Source organism: Polyodon spathula, chromosome 26, assembly GCF_017654505.1.
Source record: "Polyodon spathula isolate WHYD16114869_AA chromosome 26, ASM1765450v1, whole genome shotgun sequence".
Classification (NCBI taxonomy): domain Eukaryota; kingdom Metazoa; phylum Chordata; class Actinopteri; order Acipenseriformes; family Polyodontidae; genus Polyodon; species Polyodon spathula.
In genome coordinates this window covers 2,085,563-2,111,408 of record NC_054559.1, presented here as the reverse complement: position 1 = coordinate 2,111,408, position 25,846 = coordinate 2,085,563, and the positions used below count along the sequence as shown (strand labels likewise).

The 25,846-nt window shown below is 40.3% G+C and overlaps 1 protein-coding gene across 2 annotated transcripts in view; it reads right to left on the bottom strand.

Moving 5' to 3' along the window:
- Positions 1-25,846, bottom strand: part of LOC121300685 (homer protein homolog 3-like) — a 102,569-nt gene that overhangs the window by 20,618 nt on the left and 56,105 nt on the right. For both annotated transcript variants that reach the window (XM_041229350.1, XM_041229351.1), the window contains 3 exons: positions 22,833-22,841; positions 22,103-22,111; positions 11,076-11,212 (listed from right to left, as the gene is read on the bottom strand). In XM_041229350.1, coding sequence (XP_041085284.1) covers positions 11,076-11,212; positions 22,103-22,111; positions 22,833-22,841 — 155 coding nt within the window. The remainder of the gene's footprint in view (positions 1-11,075; positions 11,213-22,102; positions 22,112-22,832; positions 22,842-25,846) is intronic.

Below are 25,846 nucleotides of genomic sequence, written 5' to 3'. Positions count from 1 at the left end.
AGCACAGGCTTGTGCATAGTCAGTCTTCATTGGGGATTCCACAGAAAGCTCTGGTTAGGGAGGCAAAACTGGCAGGGACTGTTGCTCCTCATCGCGCTGCAGCAGACCCAAGTGAGCAAGTACACAGTAAGCATCATCATTATCATCACCATGACCAACCACAAACACCATCCCAGAATCTGGTCCATGTCAGCTGGAAGGACCCAATATGTGGTTACTAGCCAGGGGTTAGTAGGGTTTCTTACCTTATTTGAAGTCTGACACGGCAAAATAAAATCTTTCAACACTACAGCTGTATATAGCGACAGGAAAGAGAACTCCACTCTAAACGGCAAAACAGTAAAATAATCCAATATGCCAATATGATAGATAACAGTTTTTGGTGAGAAACATCTACTTTAACAGGATGGCACCTTCATTAAAATAAGGTTTAAAACAAGGCTGATGGACAGCAGTTACGTCAAACTAGTTAAGAGAAGGAGTCCTCTTACCCTCTTCCCAAGTGACCTGCAATGTCCATCTTCTGTTTTTTGTTGTTGAAGTGTATGTAAAAATTCAGCATGGCTTTATAAATCATTTACTAACTCATTCATTATGCCAGCTGAATGAGTGTACTAGCTGAAGTAGGAGGATGACACAACCAGTTACTCAGTCACCGTAGCAACCAGGAACCAACACCAAGTTTTCGCATTACGGGACAGTGTTGTATATATTGTTATGAAGCTAACACATCTGTGTGAAAGACAATCCCAAAACCAAATACAGTATATCTCCCTATTACAACAGCAGTATGAATCAAGTACATTTTAAATGAGATCTCAGCTTTAAAATGAGTGTTCTTCCTACACATATGAGCTAGGTACAGAAGGTAGGTGGAATGTAATTACATATGATGTAATGCAAGCCCAACAGTCACTTGAACATGAACAAAAGGGACTTTTGAGAAATAATATTAAAGAAATATCAACTTTATTTTGTCCCCAATTTAGAATTTTGCTCCCTCATTGCTGCAATTCCCCACAGCAGGAGACCTGAAGGTCAGCGTGCGTCTTACGATCCCCAAGCCAGTCACCTCTACACCTAGGAACTCAAGTGCAGATGTGAGCTACTGGCTCCTGGACAAAGGCAGACAAGCAGGTGTTTGCTTGAACTCACCAAGCACGGGCCAGTAGGGTCCACTGCAGTGCGATCAGGAGAAACAGTCCCTGACGGTTTTGCCTTCCTAACCCACAGAAGCACCAAATCAGACAACTCGGCAAAGCCAGGAACCTGTGCTCCCCTGACTGTATGACTCACCCTGCACACCACAGGGATCACAGGGCTGTGTCTTTACAGGGGAGACCCTCAGGGACTTCTGCGCTTCCCTATATTTTCTGAAAAACATAATGTTATACATCTACAGGTGTTGCTACAACTGTTTAAATAACATAACTTTAATTTTTCTTTTCATTGTTAACATCCTGATAACTTTTTACACTTACATAAAACTTTAAAGTCTGTTGCAAAGCTATTTTCAAAATAGCAGGTACATTATTAAACAGATGTATAATGCTCTATATTTCGGAACCCCGCTACTTACTCTTTATTGACCATTGAAAGCTACATAAATTTTAACTTAAACTCATAATTGACTGTGACTTAATAAAGCATGTACACTGTATGTTAGACCCAGATAAGTCAATTTATTGGACAATACTCCAATATTACAACAGCAAGAGAACATTCAAAGGGAGATTAAATGTCTAAGAGGTACAAATGGCAAAATCATAGAAGAAGAAAAAAAAATAGCAAATATGTTAAATGATTACTTTTCAGAAGTTTTTACAAAGGAGGATACGGACAACATGCCCCACATGTCATCCAGTTCCTATCCAGTTTTAAATAACTTTAGCATAACTGAGGCAGAAGTGTTAAAGGGACTAGGAGCTATTAAAAAAAACAAATCCCCTGGGCTGGATGAGATCCTCCCAATAGTACTCAAAGAAATGAAAGAACTTATTTACAAACCGCTAACCAAGATCATGCAGCAGTCTCTTGACACAGGGGTGGTACCAACAGACTGAAAAATCTCAAACGTAATATCGATCCACAAAAAAGGAAACAAAACTGAACCAGGTAACTACAGACCAGTAAGCCTGACTTCTATTATATTCAAACTTACGAAAACTACAATAAGATCAAAAATGGAAAATGACCTATATGGTAACAGTATCCTGGGAGACAGTCAACATGGTTATAGGAAAAGAAGATCATGTCTAACTAACCTGCTTGATTTTTTTGATGCACCATCGATAATGGATAATTGCAAAGCTTATGACATGGTTTATTTAGATTTCCAGAAAGCTTTTGACAAAGTCCCACATAAAAGATTAATTCTCAAACTGAACGCAGTTGAGATTCAAGGAAACACATTGTGGCAGAGCAGAGCTCTGCCCTTTATAAATTGGCAGGGATGGGGTTAAATTCCCCTACCTGCCTGGGTTTATTGTGTTCAGGTGGCTGGGGTTGATTAGAGTAATTAACGATCAATCAGCACCCAGCCACCTGACATAAAAGGAGGCCTCAGTTTCCCATTAGGGAGAGGAGGGAGCTGAGGAAGCAAGCTGGTGTTTGTGCTTGCTGTTTTTTTGGTTTGCTGTTTTGTGGTTTTTTTGTATTTTCTGATCCAGTGAAGGTATCGCCCAGCCTGGAAATCTATTTTTGTAAGTATTGGTCTGTGTCTTTCTATTTGTGTTTAAATACCTTTGTTTTGGCCCTTGTGCCCTTTTATTTTGTGTTTATTTATAATAAAAGTGTTATTTTTTTTAACTGCAGTCTGTCTCTGGGCCTCTATCCACTTGCCAGCCTGTCACACACATGTACATGGATTAGGGAGTGGTTAACATGTAGAAAACAGAAAGTACTGATTAGAGGAGAAACCTTAGAATGGAGTGAGGTAACCAATGGAGTACCACAGGGGTCAGTTATTAGGTCCTCTGCTATTCCTAATCTACATCAATGATTTAGATTCTGGTATAGTAAGCAAACTTGTTAATTTGCAGATGACATAAAAGTAGGAGGAGTGGCAAACACTGTTGCAGCAGCAAAGGTCATTCAAAATGATCTAGACAAGATTCAGAACTGGGTAGACACATGGCAAATTACATTTAATAGAGAAGTGCAAGGTACTGCACGCAGGAAATAAAAATGTGTATTATTAATATCATATTGGAGATACTGAAATTGTAGAAGGAATCTATAAAAAAAGACCTAGGAGTTTTTATTGACTCAGAAATGTCTTCATCTAGACAATGTGGGGAAGCTATAAAAAACGCCAACAAGATGCATGGATATATTGTCAATAGTGTTGAATTTAAATCAAGGGAAGTAATGTTAAAACTGTACAATGCATTAGTAATACCTCATCTTGAATATTGTGTTCAGTTCTGGTCACCTCACTACAAAAAGGATATTGCTGCTCTAGAAAGAGTGCAAAGAAGGGCGACCAGAATTATTCCGGGTTTAAAAGGCATGTCATAACAGGCATGCAGACAAGCTAAAAGAATTGAACCTATTCAGTCTTGAACAAAGAAGACTATGTGGTGACCTAATTCAAGGATTCAAAATTCTAAAAGGTATTGACAATGTCGACCCAAGGGACTTTTTCGACCTGAAAAAAGAAACAAGGACCAGGGGTCACAAATGGAGATTAGACAAGGGGCATTCAGAACAGAAAATAGGAGGCACTTTTTTACATGAGAATCGTAAGGGTCTGGAACCAACTCCCCAGTAATGTTATTGAAGCTGACACCCTGGGATCCTTCAAGAAGCTGCTTGATAAGATTCTGGGATCAATAAGCTACTAACAACCAAACGAGCAAGATGGGCCAAATGGCCTCCTCTCGTTTGTAAACTTTTTTATGTTTGTATGTTCTTATGCTCTGTGGAGTTCGCGGCGGACTGTTTTTGATGAAACTGGCTGCTCGCGCCAGGTTGAAATTTGCAGTCAACTGATCTGCAGTTGGTTGTGTGGTTTTTCCTTGCACTTTGAATTAATGCACGGATATCACGATCCTGGAGTATGTGCTTCTGTTCACTGTTGCCCTTTGCTGATGATGTCTTTCCTTTGGAGTTCCATGCCAACATCACCTTAGACACCGTTGCTCATGAAACATCAGCAAGTTGAACTGTCTTGGTCACTGAAGCTCCTGCCAAACACACCCCAACAATCACCCCTCTTTCAAAGTCACTGAGGTCTCCTCTTGCATCCATGCTAGCCATAATTATAGGCAACCAGGTCTGTCTAACATTTTTATACATGAACCCTAAGCATTCTGGGATGTTATTTGCTTAATTAACGCATGAGCCACACCTGTGTGGAAGCCCTTGCTTTCCATATACTTGGTGTCCATCATTTACCCAGGTGTTTCAATTTATACGTGTATGTCTACATGGAAAAAACTGAAATGAGATGCCATGCAGCACCCCGGGCAGTGCTATACCCCAGTCTCTCTCATTTACACCACACAGCACCCCAGGCAGTGCTGAACCCCGGTCTGTCTAGTTTACGTCATGACAATGTTAGGAGACACCACACAGCACCCGGCAGAGTGCTGTACCCCTGTCTCTCTCGTTTACAGCATGACAATATTAGAAGACACCACACAGCACCTGAGGCAGTGCTGTACCCCAGTCTCTCATTTACATTATGACAATATTAAGAGACACCACACAGTACCCCGGACAGTGCTGTACCCTGGTCTGTATCATTTATATCATGGCAATATTAGGATACACCAGTAAAAACAAAAATAGCTTGGTGTGCAGGTGGGGTCTCACAGCTAAAACAAACATAATTCAACCCTCCAGACATACCAAGAAAAAAGAGAAAAAGCACTGCGAAGAGCAGAAGAAACATTGGGTAGCGACACAGGCTTAGCAGCATAACTAGTATTTGTAGTCCTGTGTGGGACCCGACATTACAATTTTCCCTTTCCAGTCCGATGTAAAGACGTGAGGAAGACTTGGATAAAACTAGTGATGAACTGAATGATCTTTGTGAACCCGATCAGACAAACCAGCATAAGAGAAAAAAGAACTTCAGGGGGCACAAGCCTGGAGTTAAATGACTAAGAGCTTATGAGAAAAGTACGTGAGACACAGTAAACACAGATCTCTGTTTTGTGTTGGAAAGGTTAAGTGGAACAGTCGAAAAGAAGCTGGATAAATGTAGGGAAAAAGCGAGAGGTTTGGATTTATAAAAAAGAAGGAAAAATACAAACTATTCCTGGAAAGTCTAGAAGGCAGCAGGAGATTGAATGCTTAGTTAGAGAAAGGAGGCAGCTGAGGAAGCAATGGAGAAGAGCAGAACAAAGTCAAAAGGAGGGACTCAATCTGTTACAAAGGGTCATAAAAGATAAGCTTGCAACATTGTGCATAGCTGAGCACCTACGGAAACACTACAAAAAGAAGGAGTGTGCGAGAACTAACTTTTATAAAGAGCCATTCAAATCTGTAAAGAATATGTCAATTCCTTCAGACATCCCACCTATCAATCCACCAGAATACCAAATGGAGGACTGTGCACCTAAGTTGAAAGAAGTAGAGCAAGCTGTGAAAAAAGCAAGGGCACCATTATCTCCAGGGCCTAATGGAGTTCCATACAGAGTATACAAGAGTGCTTCTGGAGTTCTACAAATCCTGTGAAAATTAATGAAAGCGGCATGGGAAAAAGGTTGTAACAAAAGCAGGGTGCCAAGCAGGAGTCTTTATATCAAAAGAAAAAGAGTCTACAAGCATCAGTCAGTTTCGCCCTATTTCCCTATTAAACGTAGAAGGCAAGATTTTCTTCAGTATTATTAAGAACATAAGAACATAAGAAAGTTTACAAACGAGAGGAGGCCATTCGGCCCATCTTGCTCGTTTGGTTGTTAGTAGCTTATTGATCCCAAAATCTCATCAAGCAGCTTCTTGAAGGATCCCAGGGTGTCAGCTTCAACAACATTACTGGGGAGTTGATTCCAGACCCTCACAATTCTCTGTGTAAAAAAGTGTCTCCTATTTTCTGTTCTGAATGCCCCTTTTTCTAAACTCCATTTGTGACCCCTGGTCCTTGTTTCTTTTTTCAGGCTGAAAAAGTCCCTTGGGTCGACACTGTCAATACCTTTTAGAATTTTGAATGCTTGAATTAGGTCTCCACGTAGTCTTCTTTGTTCAAGACTGAACAGATTCAATTCTTTTAGCCTGTCTGCATATGACATGCCTTTTAAGCCTGGAATAATTCTGGTCGCTCTTCTTTGCACTCTTTCTAGAGCAGCAATATCTTTTTTATAGCGAGGTGACCAGAACTGCACACAATATTCAAGATGAGGTCTTACTAGTGCATTGTACAGTTTTAACATTACTTCCCTTGATTTAAATTCAACACTTTTCACAATGTATCCGAGCATCTTGTTAGCCTTTTTTATGGCTTCCCCACATTGTCTAGATGAAGACATTTCTGAGTCAACAAAAACTCCTAGGTCTTTTTCATAGATTCCTTCTCCAATTTCAATATCTCCCATATGATATTTATAATGTACATTTTTATTTCCTGCGTGCAGTACCTTACACTTTTCTCTATTAAATGTCATTTGCCATGTGTCTGCCCAGTTCTGAATCTTGTCTAGATCATTTTGAATGACCTTTGCTGCTGCAACAGTGTTTGCCACTCCTCCTACTTTTGTGTCGTCTGCAAATTTAACAAGTTTGCTTACTATACCAGAATCTAAATCATTAATGTAGATTAGGAATAGCAGAGGACCTAATACTGATCCCTGTGGTACACCGCTGGTTACCACACTCCATTCTGAGGTTTTTCCTCTAATCAGTACTTTCTGTTTTCTACATGTTAACCACTCCCTAATCCATGTACATGTGTTTCCTTGAATCCCAACTGCGTTCAGTTTGAGAATTAATCTTTTGTGCGGGACTTTGTCAAAAGCTTTCTGGAAATCTAAATAAACCATGTCATATGCTTTGCAATTATCCATTATGGATGTTGCATCCTCAAAAAAATCAAGCAAGTTAGTTAGGCACGATCTCCCTTTTCTAAAACCATGTTGACTGTCTCCCAGGACCCTGTTACCATATAGGTAATTTTCCATTTTGGATCTTATTATAGTTTCCATAAGTTTGCATATAATAGAAGTCAGGCTTACTGGTCTGTAGTTACCTGGTTCAGTTTTGTTTCCCTTTTTGTGGATCGGTATTACGTTTGCAATTTTCCAGTCTGTCGGTACCACCCCTGTGTCAAGAGACTGCTGCATGATCTTGGTTAGCAGTTTGTAAATTACTTCTTTCATTTCTTTGAGTACTACTGGGAGGATCTCATACGGCCCAGGGGATTTGTTTATTTTAAGAGCTCCTAGTCCCTTTAACACTTCTGCCTCAGTTATGCTAAAGTTATTTAAAACTGGACAGGAACTGGATGACATGTGGGGCATGTTGTCAGTATCTTCCTTTGTAAAAACTTGTGAAAAGTAATCATTTAACATATTTGCTATTTTTTTTTCTTCCTCTACGATTTTGCCATTTGTATCTCTTAAACATTTAATCTCCTCTTTGAATGTTCTCTTGCTGTTGTAATATTGGAAAAACATTTTGGAATTGGTTTTAGCTCCCTTAGCAATGTTTATTTCTATTTCTCTCTTGGCCTTTCTAACTTCCTTTTTGACTTGCGTTTGCAGTTCTGTGTACTCTTTCTGCGTACTTTCTTTTTGGTCCTTTTTTAATGCTCTGTAAAATTTAATTGCTCAGAGATTGTCAACCTACCTATTAAAGAACTGGTTCATTGACACTTCAGTACAAAAAAAGTGGGCATTCCAGGTTTCCCAGGATACTTAGACCATATTAGCGTAACCTAGCAACAAATTTAATCAGCTAAAAAGGAGAGGAAGGAGCTCCATGTGACATTCTTGGATTTGGTTAATGCATATGGTTTAGTGACACATAAACTTCTTTGGGCAGCATTTGATTTTTTCAGCGTACCGATGACAATAACAAATTTAGTGAAAGCCTACTTTGAAGATTTGCAATTTAGTTTTTCAACTTCAGAATTCAGCACTACCTGGAATAAAGTTGGAATAATGGCCGGATGCACCATTTCTCCACTGGTTTTTACCATGGCAATGGAAGTAATTATTAGAGCATCAAAATGGGTAGTGGGAGGAGAGCGCATGGCTTCTGGAATGCAACTACCACCAATTCGAGCATACATGGATGACATGACAACCATGACTACAACAGTAGCTTGCACTAATCGGTTATTGGGCAAATTAACCAATAACATCGAATGGGCACGAAAGCAATTCAAGCACACTAATCAAGAAGCATCTCTATAATTAAAGGTAAAGTAATAGATAAAATGTTCTATATTAATGGTGAGGCAATACCAACAGTGTCTGAGAAGCCAGTGAAAAGTCTTGGGAGAAGGTACGACGGGGATCTAAAGGACATAGTTCGTGTAGAAAAGTTAGACAACAACAGTGGAAGGGTTGAAGAAGAAGAGCATAGACAGCAGTGCTTTACCAGGCAAACTAAAACTCTGGTGCTTTCAGTTTGGTCTACTGCCAAGGCTGCTGTGGCCACTGACTGTGCACGAGGTTTCCTTGACAACAGTAGAGAAGCTGGAAGCTTTAATCAGTTCATACATCAGGAAGTGGTTGGGATTTCCACACTGTCTCAGCAAAGTAGGATTTTATGGTAAAGAAATACTGCAGCTACCAGTCTCTGCTCTAACCGAGGAGTTTAAGTGCGCCAAGGTCCGACTGGAAATGACATTAGTAGATCACATGACAAATGCGTAAGGGAGGCATCGCCTGTGTTGAAATCGAAGAAAGTGGGCGGCAAAGAAAGTCATGGAAGATGCTAAGGCTGCCCTTTGAATCGGTAATATTATGGGGCAAGTTCAGCATGGAAGAGGGGGTCTTGGTCTCAGTTCAGCTCCTCCTACATGGCACAGACCAACCCCAGCTCAAGAGAAGAAGTTCGTAGTCAGCGAGGTGCAAAAGTAGGAGGAGAGGATGAGGTGTGTAAAGGCCAAGCAGGGAGAACTGATGAGACGGGAGATTGTGGAACAACGCAAGATCGGCTGGCAAGACCTATGGACAATGGAACAGAGCAGGATCAGTTTCCTCATCAGATCAACATGTGAAGTTCTCCAATCACCACAGAACCTAAACTTCTGGGTGGGTGAGGATCACTCATGTCCTTTCTGTTCATCACCTGCAACATTAAGGCACATTTTGACAGGATGTAAGGAAGGTCTTAGCCAATGACGGTTTCCTTGGCGCCGTGACCAGGTGCTGTGATGTTTGGTCTTACATTGGAAGACAAGCATAATTTGACCAAAAAGTTGCCACTAGTTCCATCAAAGCATTACACACAAAAGACAATATTCCTCTGTCCAGGAGAGCGACCACCAAGAAAAGGTGTTAAAACCAAGCCCCGTCCAGGACAACTGGAAGCTGCTAGAGACTGGAAAATGCTGGCCAATGGCTTATTTTTCCACCTGAGACTGCCATCACTAACCTTTGACTAGATATTGTCTTTTGGTTTGGATCAGCATGCCTTGTTCATCTGGTAGAGTTAACAGTGCCATGGGAGGATGCTGCGTTTGCAATCCTGCAGAGTAGTTCTGTTTTTTTTTGTTTGTTTTTTTTACAGTGTTTGCAATCCTGCAGAGTGGTTCTGTTCTTTTTACAGTGTTTGCAATTCTGCAGAGTTGTTCTGTTCTTTTTTTACAGTGTGTGCAATCCTACAGAGTGGTTCTGTTCTTTTTTTACAGTGTTTGCAATCCTGCAGAGGGGTTCTGTTCTTTTATAGTGTTTGCAATCCTGCAGAGGGGTTCTGTTGCTCCAATGTAAAGTTATTAGCAGTTCTCTCTAAATCTTCCTCTACATTTGAGCTTGTGACCATTCCCTGCTGCTATATATGTAGAGTTGACCCATTGGAGCAGCCAAACTCAACCCACTCAGAATCACTGCCATCGCCATGAAATAGGAAATATACAAACAAACATTAAATAGGCTTTAGAATACGCTCCTTTGAGGCTTACTTTCAAATATAAAAAACATGTTTCAACACCGAACTGTAGCTTTTCTATAAGACCCACATGTACACCAGACTGTAGCCTAAAATATATCATACACTTGAGATTCAGAGAAATACTTCAAGTACTTTATTATTCACACCTGACAATTTGGTTAATGTATATATGAATATTTGATTCCTGAGTGTTTCCAACATTTTCTTCATCACTTCATATTAAGAGTCTTCCTACAGAATTTTATTTATCACTTAAAGCTTTAAATGTCATTAATTTATTTGGTCTACTTTTCCCTTGCTTTTTATGATGTGTGTAATCATTCTGCGTAGTTTTGTTGCTCTAAATCTGCCTTTACCTGACTTTGACTTGCTTTGAGCTTGTCTGGGGAATCCTAACTGCCTAGAACTAAACAGACTCCCTCATTCCATTCAAACAGTGGGAACTTTCAACTCTAGTGGCCCAACCCCATAGGGCAAGTAGTTGGAACCAACTAGTTGAAAGGCCATTTCGTCACATGATGTGAATGAAATGAGAAAGTCTGTTTGGTGAGTTAGAATTCTCCAGACAAACTAGACCCCAGAGCAACCGACATCAGAACCACGCAACAGAACTGCAAACATCAAACACAAAGGAAAAGGTGGAAATGAATTGCAAACACCACAAAACACAAAGGAAAAGGTGGAAATGAATTGCAAACACCACAAAACACAAAGGAAAAGGTGGAAATGAATTGCAAACACCACAAAACACAAAAGGAAAAGGTGGAAATGAATTGCAAACACCACAAAACACAAAAGGAAAAGGTGGAAATGAATTGCAAACACCACAAAACACAAAAGGAAAAGGTGGAAATGAATTGCAAACACCACAAAACACAAAAGGAAAAGGTGGAAATGAATTGCAAACACCACAAAAGGAAAATGTGGAAATTAATTGCAAACACCATATAACATAAAAGGAAAACGTGGAAATGAATTGCGAACAGCATGTAATGGCAAATGTGGCTCACCCTTCGGACAGCATTTTCTTAATGCGTTCTTTCTCGGAAGACAGCTCGATGTCAACGCTCTGGCTCCGGTACAGCTTCTCCTCGCCCGGGCCATTGATGCAGAGGACAGGAGGGGACTGCAGGTCCTCCAACATATCCTGCAGAGAGGAGACAGGAACCTTGAGACTCACTCCCTTATAATACAGCGGCATGAAACCGTTCTGATACCATTATTTATTTATTGCATTGATATAGCACTTTTTATACAAAAGTATCGCAAAGCACTGTACAGTACATAGCAGAAAAAAGAACAAACCCAACATATTTGTGTAGCATGTTACACATACAACTGCCACAGTCAGACCATTGAAATAACATATTTAAATAACAGTAAATACACAATACAAAACAGCTATTTTAAAGTTATATTAAAATCCACTAAGATAAGAAAGCCATTTTATAAAAGTGCGTTTTTAGTCTTGACTTTAAAACTGCAACGTTCCCAGCTTCACTGACAAACAAAGGCAGAGCATTTCATAATTTCGGAGCTCTACAAGAAAAAGCCCTCCCTCCTCCCGTGTTGCTTTTGTTGACACTAGGAATAACTAGCAGCCCTACCTCTTGTGATCTCAGAGTGCGATTTAGAAGATAAGGGGTCAGTAACTCCTGCAAATAACTAGGTGCTAATCCATTCAGGACCTTGTAATTTAACAGCAAAATCTTAAAATCATTACCACTGCTGCACTATCATGCACATCCACTCCCATAGTGAGAACTCTTTTAATTGTTTGGTTGTCTTAAAACAGGCCCAATATTCTCAGTTTTTACCTGGGTTTTAAAAAAGCCATAGGTTGGTATTTACTGATTTTCACATAAAATGTGTCCCACTCAAGCATGTGAAAATACTGTATCTTTGGTAGATACATTTATGTCCATAACAAAAATACACAGAGGCACTGATACATGTTACTGATGACCAGTTTTACTAGGTTTGCATTCACAAAAGGAAACTCACACAGAGGAGACCAACTACAAGCAGCTGTGATGGGGCTTAGGTAGTTTAACTTGCTGAGCTCAAACTTTTTAAAAATAAGTTTCAGGATGTGATGAAAAACAGAAACGAAACAATTAGAAACCAAATCCCATGAATGATAAGCAAGACGACAGTTGTTTAATTTTGTACAGCTTATTTATTCTATCACTTGAGATCCTTTAACAGCTTCGGTCTTTAGTATGTGGTTTAGCATTATGTGATTTATATTAAAAAAAGACTATGTTTAAAGATTGGGCTCAATTAAAAAAAAAAAAAAAATAGGTGCAAAAGCAGGAGAAAAAATTAATCCTTCACTATATTGTGTCTGCTGGACATGACTGAACTGATAGTGCTCTAGGAGCTGTCTATTGCATTGTGCTCTAGCAGCTGTCTATTGCACAGTGCTCAGGGAGCTGTCTATTGCACAGTGCTGTCTATATTGTAGTGTACTGTATGCACTGGTACTGATGTGTCTGAACACATTTCAAACACAAAATATTTTTTAAAAACTATGTAATGTCAAATCAAACTGTAAGATTTGCAATTTCTACAACAATTGCTGAGAGATTTAGCAGTGAATAACTTTTCCATATTCAGTGGTACAGAGTGAATTCTGTTTCCCTTTTTTTTCTGTATTTCATGTTGCAATCTCCAATTCATTCAGATCCAATGACAGAATGCACAGGGGATTCAAATTGCTCTTAATGAAGCTGTGCTGCCAAGCAGATACAAAGCTTAATCTAAGAAAGTTTGAATTCATTTTAGGTTTTAACATCCTTTCTTTTCTATACATTTGTTATTAAAAGTGACTAGTCTACACAATAACTTAATGCATCTCCCCTGTTGTCCACTTTCATTCACATATAGGTCTCAAAAGACTACACATGTTATAGCAAAGATGAAACCTAGTGTAGTACCAGATGTCTTAATGAAAATACATATTTGTTTGCTAAAACATGTGTTTCTTTCCAAACTGCACATGTGAGAGCTGTGTAGTGAATGGAGGTGCATATAGGGTAGGTAGAGTGGATTCCCAGTATGACTGCACTGCTTGGCCCTATGCTACAGGTTTGTTCAGATCTCAGCTGGACTCCAGCATTCGAGTTATAGTCTGCACCCCAGAGACAGCCTGCATGATGCTCACTCACCACACGCTGCTACAGCAACAGAACAAGCAGTTGGCATTCACTCATGTAAATTAAATAAAAGATGAACTCACTCAAAATACTTTTAATCAAATTAAAAAATGTATTCCAAGTGTACACTCTGATATGATCTGATGATGATTCATTTTCACAACAAAAGCAATGGAACTGACAAAATCCTAGATACAGTATACCAAATATTCAGACATTAACTCAAACTGTTGTGTCTCTGTACCTCAGAAACATGGCCTCACTATAACAGCCACAATAAAGACAGATTTGTAAAAAATCAGATGGCCTTGGAATGTCTGTGAAATGTAGTCCTGTGAGTATCGTCCATTTCTTTTTATACCAGATAATTCTCAAAAGTCCTTCGATTTTTTTTACAGGACATCAGGACCTTCTGTAAAATTTCAAACTCAATTTCAAGCTTAAAAGTGATTTCAGCTAAAAAAAAATAAGACATTTAAAAATTAACAAATTTCGATACACTACAAACAAATAAATACGTTTCCAGCCAATGTATCGTCCTCGCCAGTTGTGATGCTCCATTACATCCGCAAGGGAAGTTTGCTGGGCTGCCCGAACATCAGTATTGCCTTGTGTCTGCTTTTGACTGTGCCTGCCACTGTAACGTCAGGGGAGAGATGTTTTTCTTGCCTGAATATGAAATTAATCAAAAACTATTTACTTTCTCAATGTTGCAGCAGCGTTTGACTGGACTAGGGCAGAAATTGATTGTGCACCAGATTTGCAGAAAACTGGATTATTCAGCTAGAATTGCAGACTTTGTCACTGCGAAAGCACAAAAGATTAATTTCTACTGTCTCTGTATGTTTTTTTGCGATTGCTGTAGTCAAATACAATACATTTAATAGTGTCGTTGTTGCCCTGCTTGAAAGTATAGTAGAGTAGTACTAATGGTTAGAATGGAGAATAGGGGCCCCGGAATCGAGCTTTGCATTGGGCCAATGCGGGACAAACACCGCCTCTGCATGTCAGAGTTACGTTATAATTGATACAAGAATTTATAGGTATTCACCTCAAAGCTATACCAGCCTTTACAATAAACCATGATAGAATACAGTATTGGTGTGATCTGTCCGGGTACAGTAAAATGCTATATACCCAAAAAGGTTAAACGCAGTCAAGGCACTGGTAGCCTTTGAAAAGCAGGTACAACGAAATGAAAAGGGGCTCAGTCGATACGCTTCATTCTTCCTCTTCTTGCACAAGTTATTCACACTTGATTCATTGTTCACGAATCATGCAGAAAAGCGCCCTCTCTGGTCACACATGGTATTTCATTCTGAATTTACCAACTTTCCTTAATAAAAACTAATCCATGTCTTGGAGGTTACTAGATGTCCTCTGCTTTTGACCAGCTCTGAGGACACCTGATTTTTTATTCCATGCGAATCATGCTTAAGTCACCATCATATTTTGCATGCAAATATGAAGTCATAATCTCAAATGATTTCTGAATTATGAGGCTTAGACAGTCAACTGTGCTGATGGGGATTAGTAGTCAAATGAAATTTACTTATTTTAACTATTTAAAATCAGACACTGCATATATTGCTTATAGGTATATGATTCATAAGAATATGGAGTTTCAAACTGTCAGGGAGTTTTTTTTTTTTTTTTTTTTTTTTTATAAAGCTAACTATTAAAAGCACTCAGAAATTGGAACCAGACTGGGAGATTCTATCTGTGCTAATGTTACACCCTGTAAAGTTTCAAGAAGCACATACCTGTGTCCCGGTTGTTCGTATCACTCTTATATTTTTAAACATACTGCCGACTCTTTTGACATTCTACAAGGATCACAGTGTATCCAGATCACGCTTCCTCCTGCAACAACGCTGGTTTTCTGTTCCCACAACATGCCACTTATTTCAATCACTAGGAGGGAACATGATCTGGATAGACTGATGTTTAGAAAATAAAATCTTTGCCCTGGCGAGCGTCCAAGTAAAAGGAAGGGGAGAGAAATCAACAAAAAAACAGAAGGGAGACCACACCAAAACAAGGACGACTCGGGTAAGACAATCATTAAATGTATTTATCTAAATGCTAGACGTAACAGAAACATAATTCTAGAACTTGAAGCTACTGCACTAACAGGTAACTATGATGTGATAGGTGTTACAGAAACGTGGTAGTCTGAGAGTGATGGAGACGAATATAATATTTGTGGGCATACACTGTATAGGAAAGACAGGCAGGACAGAAGAGGAGGAGGGGTAGCGCTATACATAAGAAACAGTCTTGAAGCCCAGGTGTTAAACCTGGACAAAGAAAATAAAGCTGAATCAATATGGGTCAGAATAATGGACAAAAATTCAAAGGGCATAATAATAGAAGCATGCTATAGACCGCCAGATTCAGGTGACGAGCAAAATAATCTGTAATATAATGACATTAGAAATGCGTGTAGCAAAGGAAAAGTTTACAATTTTAAAAAGGAAAAGGGGTATTCAGAACAGAAAATAGGAGGCACTTTTTTACACAGAGAATTGTGAGGGTCTGGAATCAACTCCCCAGTAATGTTGTTGAAGCTGACACACTGGGATACTTCAAGAAGCTGCTTGATGAGATTCTGGGATCAATAAGCTACTAACATCAAAACGAGCAAGACAGGCTGAATGGCCTCCTCTCGTTTGTAAACTTTCTTATGTTCTTATGTTCTTAAGGCAGGTCACAGTGTCGTGACCTTCAGCAATGCACCAGTTTTGGAAAACTTTCCATTTGTATGAGTACTGGGCTCTGGTGCTCGGCGCCCTAGCAGACTGTAGTGTTTCTACCACTGCATTGGCAAACAACTTCTAAATAGACGGCTCCGTTCAACAGCCAGACCCAGAGTTGGAGCTGGGCTGGGTTCGGGGGCCATAATAACCCCTCCGCTTGGTTCAGGAGGTCTTGCGCAGCGGGAGCTGCCACGGTTGACCCAACAACATGTCAGAGAGGAGAGCAAACCAGGGGCGCCTTGGCCATCTGGGTGCAACCAGCAGAACCTGTGCTCTCTCCACCCTGATCCTCTCTAGTGTCAGGGGTAATAATGGTAGCAGAGGGAACACATACAGGAGCCCCTGTGGCCAGGGGTGAGCTAGCGCGTCTACTCCCAGGGGGCCCCCGACTCTCTACATGAAGAACCATAAGTGCAACGAGTGGACTCGGCTGTGGCAAAGAGGTCAACTCATGCAGTACGAAACCTCTCCCAAATCTGTTTCACCACTTAAGGATGCAGTCTCCTTTCCAAGCTGTCTTGAGCTCTTCTGGACAGGAGGTCTGCTACCTTGTTGTCCACACCGGGGAGGTGAACCGCCCTGATGGAACGCAAGTTTCTGTGTGTCCAGGACAGGAGTTTGTGCGCTGCGTGGTGAAGGCCCAGCGAGCGCAGGCCGTCTTGGTGGTTTATTTAGGCTGCCACTGTAGTATTGTCCGTGCAGAATTTGTACGCATTGTCTTGAAAGGCGAAGCGCAGATACTTTCTGTGCGCGGGACGGATCGGGACATGGAAGTAGGTGTCTTGCAGGTCGATTGATGTGAACCAGTCGTCCAGTTGGACGGACTAGAGGATACACTGTGCTGTCAACATGTTGAACTTCCTCTGTTTGAGGAACAAGTTGAGGCCCCTGCGGTGCAGAATAGGTCTGAATCCACCGTCCCTCTTGGGCACCAGGAAGTACCTGGAGTAAAAGCCACTGAGGGCATGGCTTGGATTTACCAAGCACACAGCATTCTTCTGTTGAAGATTGGCGGTCTCCTGTTGAAGGAGTATCGCGCTCACTGGTTCGACGGTGGTGAGCACACCCTTGAAGGGTGGCAGACCTAAGCGGAATTGTAGAGCGTATCCATGTCTCATTATTGATAGCACCCAGGAGTCATGGGTGCAGCCTTGCTATGGGTCGTTGCCTTGGGTCAGTTCGGTTGTGAGGGGGCTTGGTGGTAGCCGGGGCCCCTCAGGGGCGGTCTCCCTTGGGCTTGGGAGGGGACGGGTCTTTCTTAGGCCTCGGTCTCCAGCCAGTGAACCGGTTACCCCTGGCCGGCGGTGGTCCATTGCCTCCAGCTCTTCCTCTGCTTGCTTGTCTGTTCTGCGGTGGAGGGCAGTATTCAGGCTCCATTGCCCCTGCAGGCTGTTAAGGCCTGACGGTAGACAGGAAGGCACAAGAATTTGGAGACGACCTCCGTGGCCTTGTGGGACCTCTCAAGGCTCACATCAATGGTAGCCCTAAATGTCTGCCCCGGTGTAATGGGGGCATCCAGTAACACCACCTTCTCGGTCTCCATGACCTTGGCTTGTGTCAACCACTACTGCACCTCCCTGATGCCTGGCCTAACCATTAGGTCAGTCATCGCCCTTGCTACCGCCTGGAGTGCCCTTGTGTCTGCCTCTGTAGTTCTCTCCTGCAGCCTCTCTGCTAACTGTTTCTGGTAGAGCACCAGTATAGCCATGGCGTTTGCTGCTCAGACTGACAGCACTGCCAATGCGTACACCTTTTTTAGCATCGCATCCGTTGTCCTGCAAGGCTTGGATGGACAGGTTGGGTCCTTATCCCCCTTGGTGAAGGTGGAACCTTGCACCAATACCGTGACTGTGTCCCCGAAAGTGGGGAATGTGCCTAGGCCCGCTTCTTGGCCCGCAGTGTGCAGCAGAGACTCTGCTGTTCTGGAGGCTGAGGGTGCAGATGCTGGGTTGTTCCAGGAGGAGCGCACCAATTCCAGGAAATCCTTATTGCTGCAGCAACCGGTTCCCCTTTCAGCAAGGGAATGTCCATGGCTGCAGCTGCACATTGCATGAGTGCCCGGAACTCTTCCCTCTGTGACACACGCAGCAGGGGAGGTAAGGAGCCCCCCGTTGTGGCTTGTCCGATAGAAGTGGCTGGGTCAGACAAGTCTGATCTCGACTCTGTGAAGGACAGCTCGTCTGGGCTAGGAGGTCTAGGTACAGGGGATGGGGAACAAGACTGTGGAAGTTGGGGCTGGCCAGTGGTAGGGGACAGACTAGCCTGTCATTTGAGTAGGGTGTCCAGCATTCTGCTGAGCCCTCACAGTCTCTGGCAGCTCTTGAAAGCGCTGCTCAACCAAGCTTGCACGCCTCCGAAGCGACTCCGATGGGGATCGTCTGCGCCTGCGTGGGGAAGGAGAGCAGTACCTGAGCGGTGACCGCCTGTCCCCTGATGAACGCCAGCTCTAGTCAGTAAACTGACGGGAGAATCAGGCAGGAGCACTCTCAATTATGCTTGAAAGCATGATTTTACCGTGAAAATATTTTTTAAATTTGAAGGTAGAACCAAAAAATCAGCCAAATTTGGACAAAGAAAGCACGAGGCAATCTGTGACCTGTCTCAGTGAAGTGAGAGAGAAAATGGCGATATGCTACTGTGAGGGCGTCCCTCTTCAGCAGGAGGTGGGAGGGACCTTGTCCTTGTGAGGGAAATTTATGTATTCTAATATAATTCTATATTTTCTTGTATGTGCTGAGTTCTTCTACATTCTTTCTCTCATCTCCCCTCACCCAACTTAAAATGCAACCTTCAAAAGAAACTGAGAAAGCAGTCTGCAGATCTGCTAGCCAGGGCCAGGAAGAAATGAACAAGATTGTGTTGATTAGATAAGAATAGCAGGCCAAGTGGCTCAAGAAAGTGTGTCTGTTTTAATAAATGGTCAGACTCTGATAAAATGGCTTTCTCTAGCCCAGGTGTTAAAATGTCTATTTAAATTTATGAGTAACTCTAAGTGAGTTAGAGAATGTCTTTGATTAGCTTTGCCAGTTAGCAAACCTTTAAAATGCTTAGGTGAGTATACATAGTTTCCCTAAAACTTTCTAAATACAAGATTGACATTTTGTTCATAAATTTCTTAAACTAACAACACCAAACACTATACACATTGTGATGATTGCTGTCTGTCAAATTGTATTTTGATAACTGTCTGTATGATATTAAGGATTGAAAATATTTGTTTTTGCCTTACAATGACATTTGACACATACATGGTTAAATCTGTAAAGAATAAGTTACAATTTAAAATGAACAAATAGTACTTTATAACCAAATATAATTTGTGTTACTCAGGATCTGAGTAGCCATATATAATAAGGAGGTTTGGAGTTATTCATCTTTCTATGGGCAACATGAATATGATATTTTATAGAGACAGGAAGGAGCACAGTGGAGTTATTAATAAGAGACTTTTCTTAAGTTACCTTTTAAAAAGATATTTGATGGACAGCCTTATCCAAGGCATGGACAACAATTCTTTGAAGATCAAGGACACACCTTTTTCTAAGGACAACTGCCAATGTGGTTACATTTTGGGTCAATCTCAAATGATTGGCTGGTGTGTCAGAACTGGTGTCATGCCAGAACTATTCTGTACCTATTCTTTGAGGAATCATCTCTATATCTGGAAGCTAGAAGATGCCTTGTTGGGGAAAACCTTCTTCAACTTAAGAACTTTGATCTTCCTTGGAACTAAACTTTGAATTGAACTGCAACCAAAAGACAATATCTTTGAAGAGGATTAACTGCAATTGACTTTCTACGTGGGATTTTAAAAGAAAAACTTCATCCATTGTTCTTGGAAAGCTAACAATTTGCAACAAAACTCCAGGACTCTTGAATCAAGTTTTGCACATTAATGGACTCTTTTTACAACTGGACTTGCAAAACTTTGAAACATTCCTGCTAAAACCTTTCTTCAAGTTCCACAAGGGTAAATATATAATTCTTAACCTATCAAGAGTTGCCTATAGCTATTAGATTTAGAATATCTATTATGTTTTGTCTTTGCTTATCCATGTGTGCTAGTTAAAAATCATTATTTCTTAAATTGTCTGTGGTTTTTTGTTTGAAACAAGGTGCACTTTTACAGGGAGTAAACATTCACGATTTAATCAATTAAAATTAAGCTAGAACTGTGAATTGCTATTGGAGTAATGTATTGCTGTAGTTTATAGCATAGTTGGTGAACTAAAGTGACTAACTTCTTTAATAGTAATTTGTGAGGAAACCACGTTGTGATATGACCTTAGATGTAAAAACATAAATATACACAACATCCTCATAGCAGTGGGCTAAGGAACAAAAACACTGAACACTGGAGGATTGGAAAAACATTGGTTCGTCTGATGAATCTTGGTTCCTGCTGTTTCACACTGATGGGAGGACTAGGGTATGGAGAAAATCACATGAGTACATGCATCCATCATGCCGCGTATCAACATTGCAGGCTGGTGGTGGTGGTGTGATGGTGTGGGATGTGTTTTCATGGCACACATTGGCCCTTTCATAAAAGTGGAGCAATGTTTGAATACCACAGGATATCTGAACATCATTGCCAATCAGGTGCATCCCTTCATGGCAGCAGTGTATCCATCTGCTAATGGATTGTCCAGGAATGGTTCCACAAACATGACAGTGAATTCAGCTTACTGCAGTAGCCTGCCTAGTCACCAGATCTCAATCCAATTGAGCATCTGTGGGATGAGATGGAATGAGCTATTCGGAGTAGAGATCCACTACCAGCCAACTTGACACAACTGTGGGAAGCATTGGAGTCAAATGGGCCAGCATCACTGTGGAACGCTTTCGACACCTTGTAGAGTCCATGCCCCAACAAACTGAGGCTGTTCTGAGGGCAAAAGGGGGTGCAACTCGATATTAGGAAGGTGTTCCTAATGTTTTGTACACTCAGTGTGTATATATATATATATATATATATATATATATATATATATATATATGATACGACACTTGATATGATATATATTATATATATATTATATATAGTATATATATATATATATATATATAGCTATATATTATATATATATATTCATATGTATACCTGTCAAAGTCTGACAGCTAGAGTATCACCAGTGCCTTTAAAATTTTCCTAAATAACTTAAATATCAAGTGTGTTCTAAGGTATCAAAATTGTAGCCTTTGTTTAGTTTAGAAATTTACTAAAAATTATAACTTAAGCTGTTTCTAGAGTGCAAAAACACCATGTAGCTAAACCACGCCCTGTGAGATACTGTGCTTTAGTTTGCATGTTCTGCCAAATATAAAAACCCCACAAGTTTGGAAAGGGGCTTAGACACAGAGGCTGAGAGAAGCAATTTAAACAGAAAGACAGAAAAACTAGAAGAAAGAGAGATGCCCTGGAGAAAAGTAGGGCTTGGAAATTGAAAATGTGCAGAGACCCATATTTTAAATTAAACATGACAAGAGCTCTCAGAACCAATGGAGAGAGATCCTCAGATCCTGAATTGTACATGATAAAGAGGCATGAATAAGTAATACTGGATTGCTCAAAGTATGTCTTCCTGCAGTCTACATGGCTATGAAGCTACTGGAGGTGGACTCTGTTTTAATGATCTTTAAAAAGCATGTCAGTAACACACATGCCTGCCACAGCTGTGAATTCAAAATTAACAATCAAAATAAGGAGCAGGCTGATGACCATTGCATATATCAACAGTATTGCAGAATAGTACAGGATATAGAACACCACGTCTCATGACAACAGATATGCGGTTATTCGCAAATGCTAATAAATGTTAATAACAAATTTCATGGCAATTGAATAAGCGGTTCTTCAGAACATACAGAAAGGGTGGTTGTAGAACAGACACCTCCACATATAGTCACAGAATATGATACTCAATTTAATTTGAGCATTTTATTACATCATGGGAACCCCCCTGGATTAACTGCCCTTAAAGTGCATGGTTGACACATCCAGGTGGATTCCCTGGGTCTGTGAAATGTCTAACCAGTAGGGGTCACCGAAATGTAATGATAAGATTGCACTGTCCCCCACATGATGAATCACAGGACACTATCTATAAATGAACTCACCTGAGACAGCTGTGAGGCTCGGCAAAGCAGCAATGAGAAAAAAAAGAAAAAAGGAAATTATTGTAAAATGTGTCATAGTGGGGGGGGGGGGGGGGGGGGGTTCTGGTGCACAACCTCTAGTGGTCATCTTTATAGAGGCTTTGTGACAGAAATTCCACCAGCTTGAGACAATAAAATATGCTGGTGAATTTATTAAGAGTGCCAAATATTCAGAAGTAAAGAAACGGTAAGAAATGATGACTATGAACACATATCAATGGATTTTAAACAAATATAATTTGTGTTTAAAAGAAGAGGTGGATGAAGCACATAAGAATGAATGCTTTTTAACATTGGTGAGATGGGTCTCCCTTGTATGTCACCTAGCTTATCTGTGCTGACCTCAGCAACCTGCTTAGATTGTAAGATTCAGAGTGTGACAGATGGACAGAAAGCTAGTGCACATGTACATATGACAGACTGAGCACTAAGAACAACGGTCTGCAAGGGCATCTGAGTGCAGCTAAGAACATTGGAAATATCTTGAGGATATCATTTTGGATTTTACTATTTTTATTGAAATGTTTTCATGATATGTAAACGCTGCTTCTATCTGCAGTGATACAATAAACATATGCAGGCCCTTAGTGCTAATAAACTGACTGCCCTGGCAGGTCATCCTCCAGTTATGTTGGCCCTTGGGTAATGTTCTGGTGAGTCAGTGTTCATGGGAATACAACGGAATACTCACCTGTGACATCTGTCGGAACCACAGGAACAGAAACAAGGGAATAAAACAAATTGAAAACACTGGTTTAAATGAGCCAAACAATTTAGTACAAACATTTCTTATAAGTAAAGACTATCCTTCTTTTAAATATAAGAACATAAGAACATAAGAAAGTTTACAAACGAGAGGAGGCCATTCGGCCCATCTTGCTCGTTTGGTTGTTAGTAGCTTATTGATCCCAAAATCTCATCAAGCAGCTTCTTGAAGGATCCCAGGGTGTCAGCTTCAACAACATTACTGGGGAGTTGATTCCAGACCCTCACAATTCTCTGTGTAAAAAAGTGCCTCCTATTTTCTGTTCTGAATGCCCCTTTGTCTAAACTGCATTTGTGACCCCTGGTCCTTGTTTCTTTTTTCAGGCTGAAAAAGTCCCTTGGGTCGACACTGTCAATACCTTTTAGAATTTTGAATGCTTGAATTAGGTCGCCACGTAGTCTTCTTTGTTCAAGACTGAACAGATTCAATTCTTTTAGCCTGTCTGCATATGACATGCCTTTTAAGCCCGGAATAATTCTGGTCGCTCTTCTTTGCACTCTTTCTACAGCAGCAATATCTTTTTTATAGCGAGGTGACCAGAACTGCACACAATATTCAAGATGAGGTCTTACAAGTGCATTGTACAGTTTTAACATTACTTCCCTTGATTTAAATTCAACACTTTTCACAATGTATCCGAGCATCTTGTTAGCCTTTTTTATAGCTTCCCCACATTGTCTAGATGAAGACATTTCTGAGTCAACAAAAACTCCTAGGTCTTTTTCATAGATTCCTTCTCCAATTTCAGTATCTCCCATATGATATTTATAAAGTACATTTTTATTTTCTGCGTGCAGTACCTTACACTTTTCTCTATTAAATGTCATTTGCCATGTGTCTGCCCAGTTCTGATCTTGTCTAGATCATTTTGAATGACCTTTGCTGCTGCAACAGTGTTTGCCACTCCTCCTACTTTTGTGTCGTCTGCAAATTTAACAAGTTTGCTTACTATACCAGAATCTAAATCTAGGAATAGCAGAGGACCTAATAATGATCCCTGTGGTACACCGCTGGTTACCACACTCCATTCTGAGGTTTTTCCTCTAATCAGTACTTTCTGTTTTCTACATGTTAACCACTCCCTAATCCATGTACATGTGTTTCCTTGAATCCCAACTGCGTTCAGTTTGAGAATTAATCTTTTGTGCGGGACTTTGTCAAAAGCTTTCTGGAAATCTAAATAAACCATGTCATATGCTTTGCAATTATCCATTATCGATGTTGCATCCTCAAAAAAATCAAGCAAGTTAGTTAGACACGATCTCCCTTTGCTAAAACCATGTTGACTGTCTCCCAGTACCCTGTTACCATATAGGTAATTTTCCATTTTGGATCTTATTATAGTTTCCATAAGTTTGCATATAATAGAAGTCAGGCTTACTGGTCTGTAGTTACCTGGTTCAGTTTTGTTTCCCTTTTTGTGGATCGGTATTACGTTTGCAATTTTCCAGTCTGTCGGTACCACCCCTGTGTCAAGAGACTGCTGCATGATCTTGGTTAGCGGTTTGTAAATTATTTCTTTTATTTCTTTGAGTACTACTGGGAGGATCTCATCCGGCCCAGGGGATTTGTTTATTTTAAGAGCTCCTAGTCCCTTTAACACTTCTGCCTCAGTTATGCTAAAGTTATTTAAAACTGGATAGGAACTGGATGACATGTGGGGCATGTTGTCAGTATCTTCCTTTGTAAAAACTTGTGAAAAGTAATCATTTAATATATTTGCTATTTTTTTTTCTTCATCTACGATTTTGCCATTTGTATGTCTTAAACATTTAATCTCCTCTTTGAATGTTCGCTTGCTGTTGTAATATTGGAAAAACATTTTGGAATTGGTTTTAGCTCCCTTAGCAATGTTCATTTCTATTTCTCTCTTGGCCTTTCTAACTTCCTTTTTGACTTGCGTTTGCAGTTCTGTGTACTCTTTCTGCGTTCTTTCTTTTTGGTCCTTTTTTAATGCTCTGTAAAGTGCCTTTTTTCGCTGAATATTTTTTTTAATTGATCTATTAAACCATTTGGCAATTTAGTTTTACATTTAGATTTGTCTACTTTAGGGATATAATTGTTTTGCGCATCTAGTACTACATTTTTGAAGAACAACCATCCTTCTTCTGTGGGTGTTTTCTCTATTTTACTGCAATCTACTTCTGTAAGTCTCTGTTTCATCCCTTCATAGTTTGCTTTGCACCTTTAAATAAAATGTATTTTCCCCTTAACGGACACAGGTCTATTAAATATTTCCAATGGAAGTTGTTCCACCTTTAGATTGAACTAGAATAAGGCTGAAGAAATGACCTTGTCTCTTGACTTATTTTTTCCATGCAAATTGAATCCTATGTATGCCCACTCATTAAGGTTCATACTTTGTATCAATGTTTTCAAATGCAAGTGCCCTCTTTAAACAACTTCAGCATGTTTAGAGTTACAAGATGTGCTCATATACACTACGGCAGTTCCATTAAAAGGTGAAACAACTTTGTTTTGAGGGCATGAATTAGACAAATATTGAAAAAAATATGCTAACATTTTCATTCATCTATTGATTTTCAGCTAAACACCTCTTACAATCAGCTGCTTAATACTAACAAAAACCTCAGACAGATGTTTCCACTTGAAGTGATTTGATGACATTAGTATTAGTCATTTCATTTATGTTTTAGTATTTCTAAATGTAGCACTATTAAAATAGTTGGTTTATGACTGCAGGAAAGGCAATTATTGCTGATAACACAATTATACTTTTAGTATAATACACACAATTAAGACTAAACCAATTAAAATGGATAATAGAATAGCTGTTCTGACCCTAATGTGCTTTACAAAGCGCACTTGATAGGCTGTGTTGCTAAGAAACTCCAGACTGCGAGTGAATAATGATTGCGTTATTACTCCAGTGTCAGTGCCTTAGGCAGTGTCACACTGGATCGGAGCTGGAAGCTGCT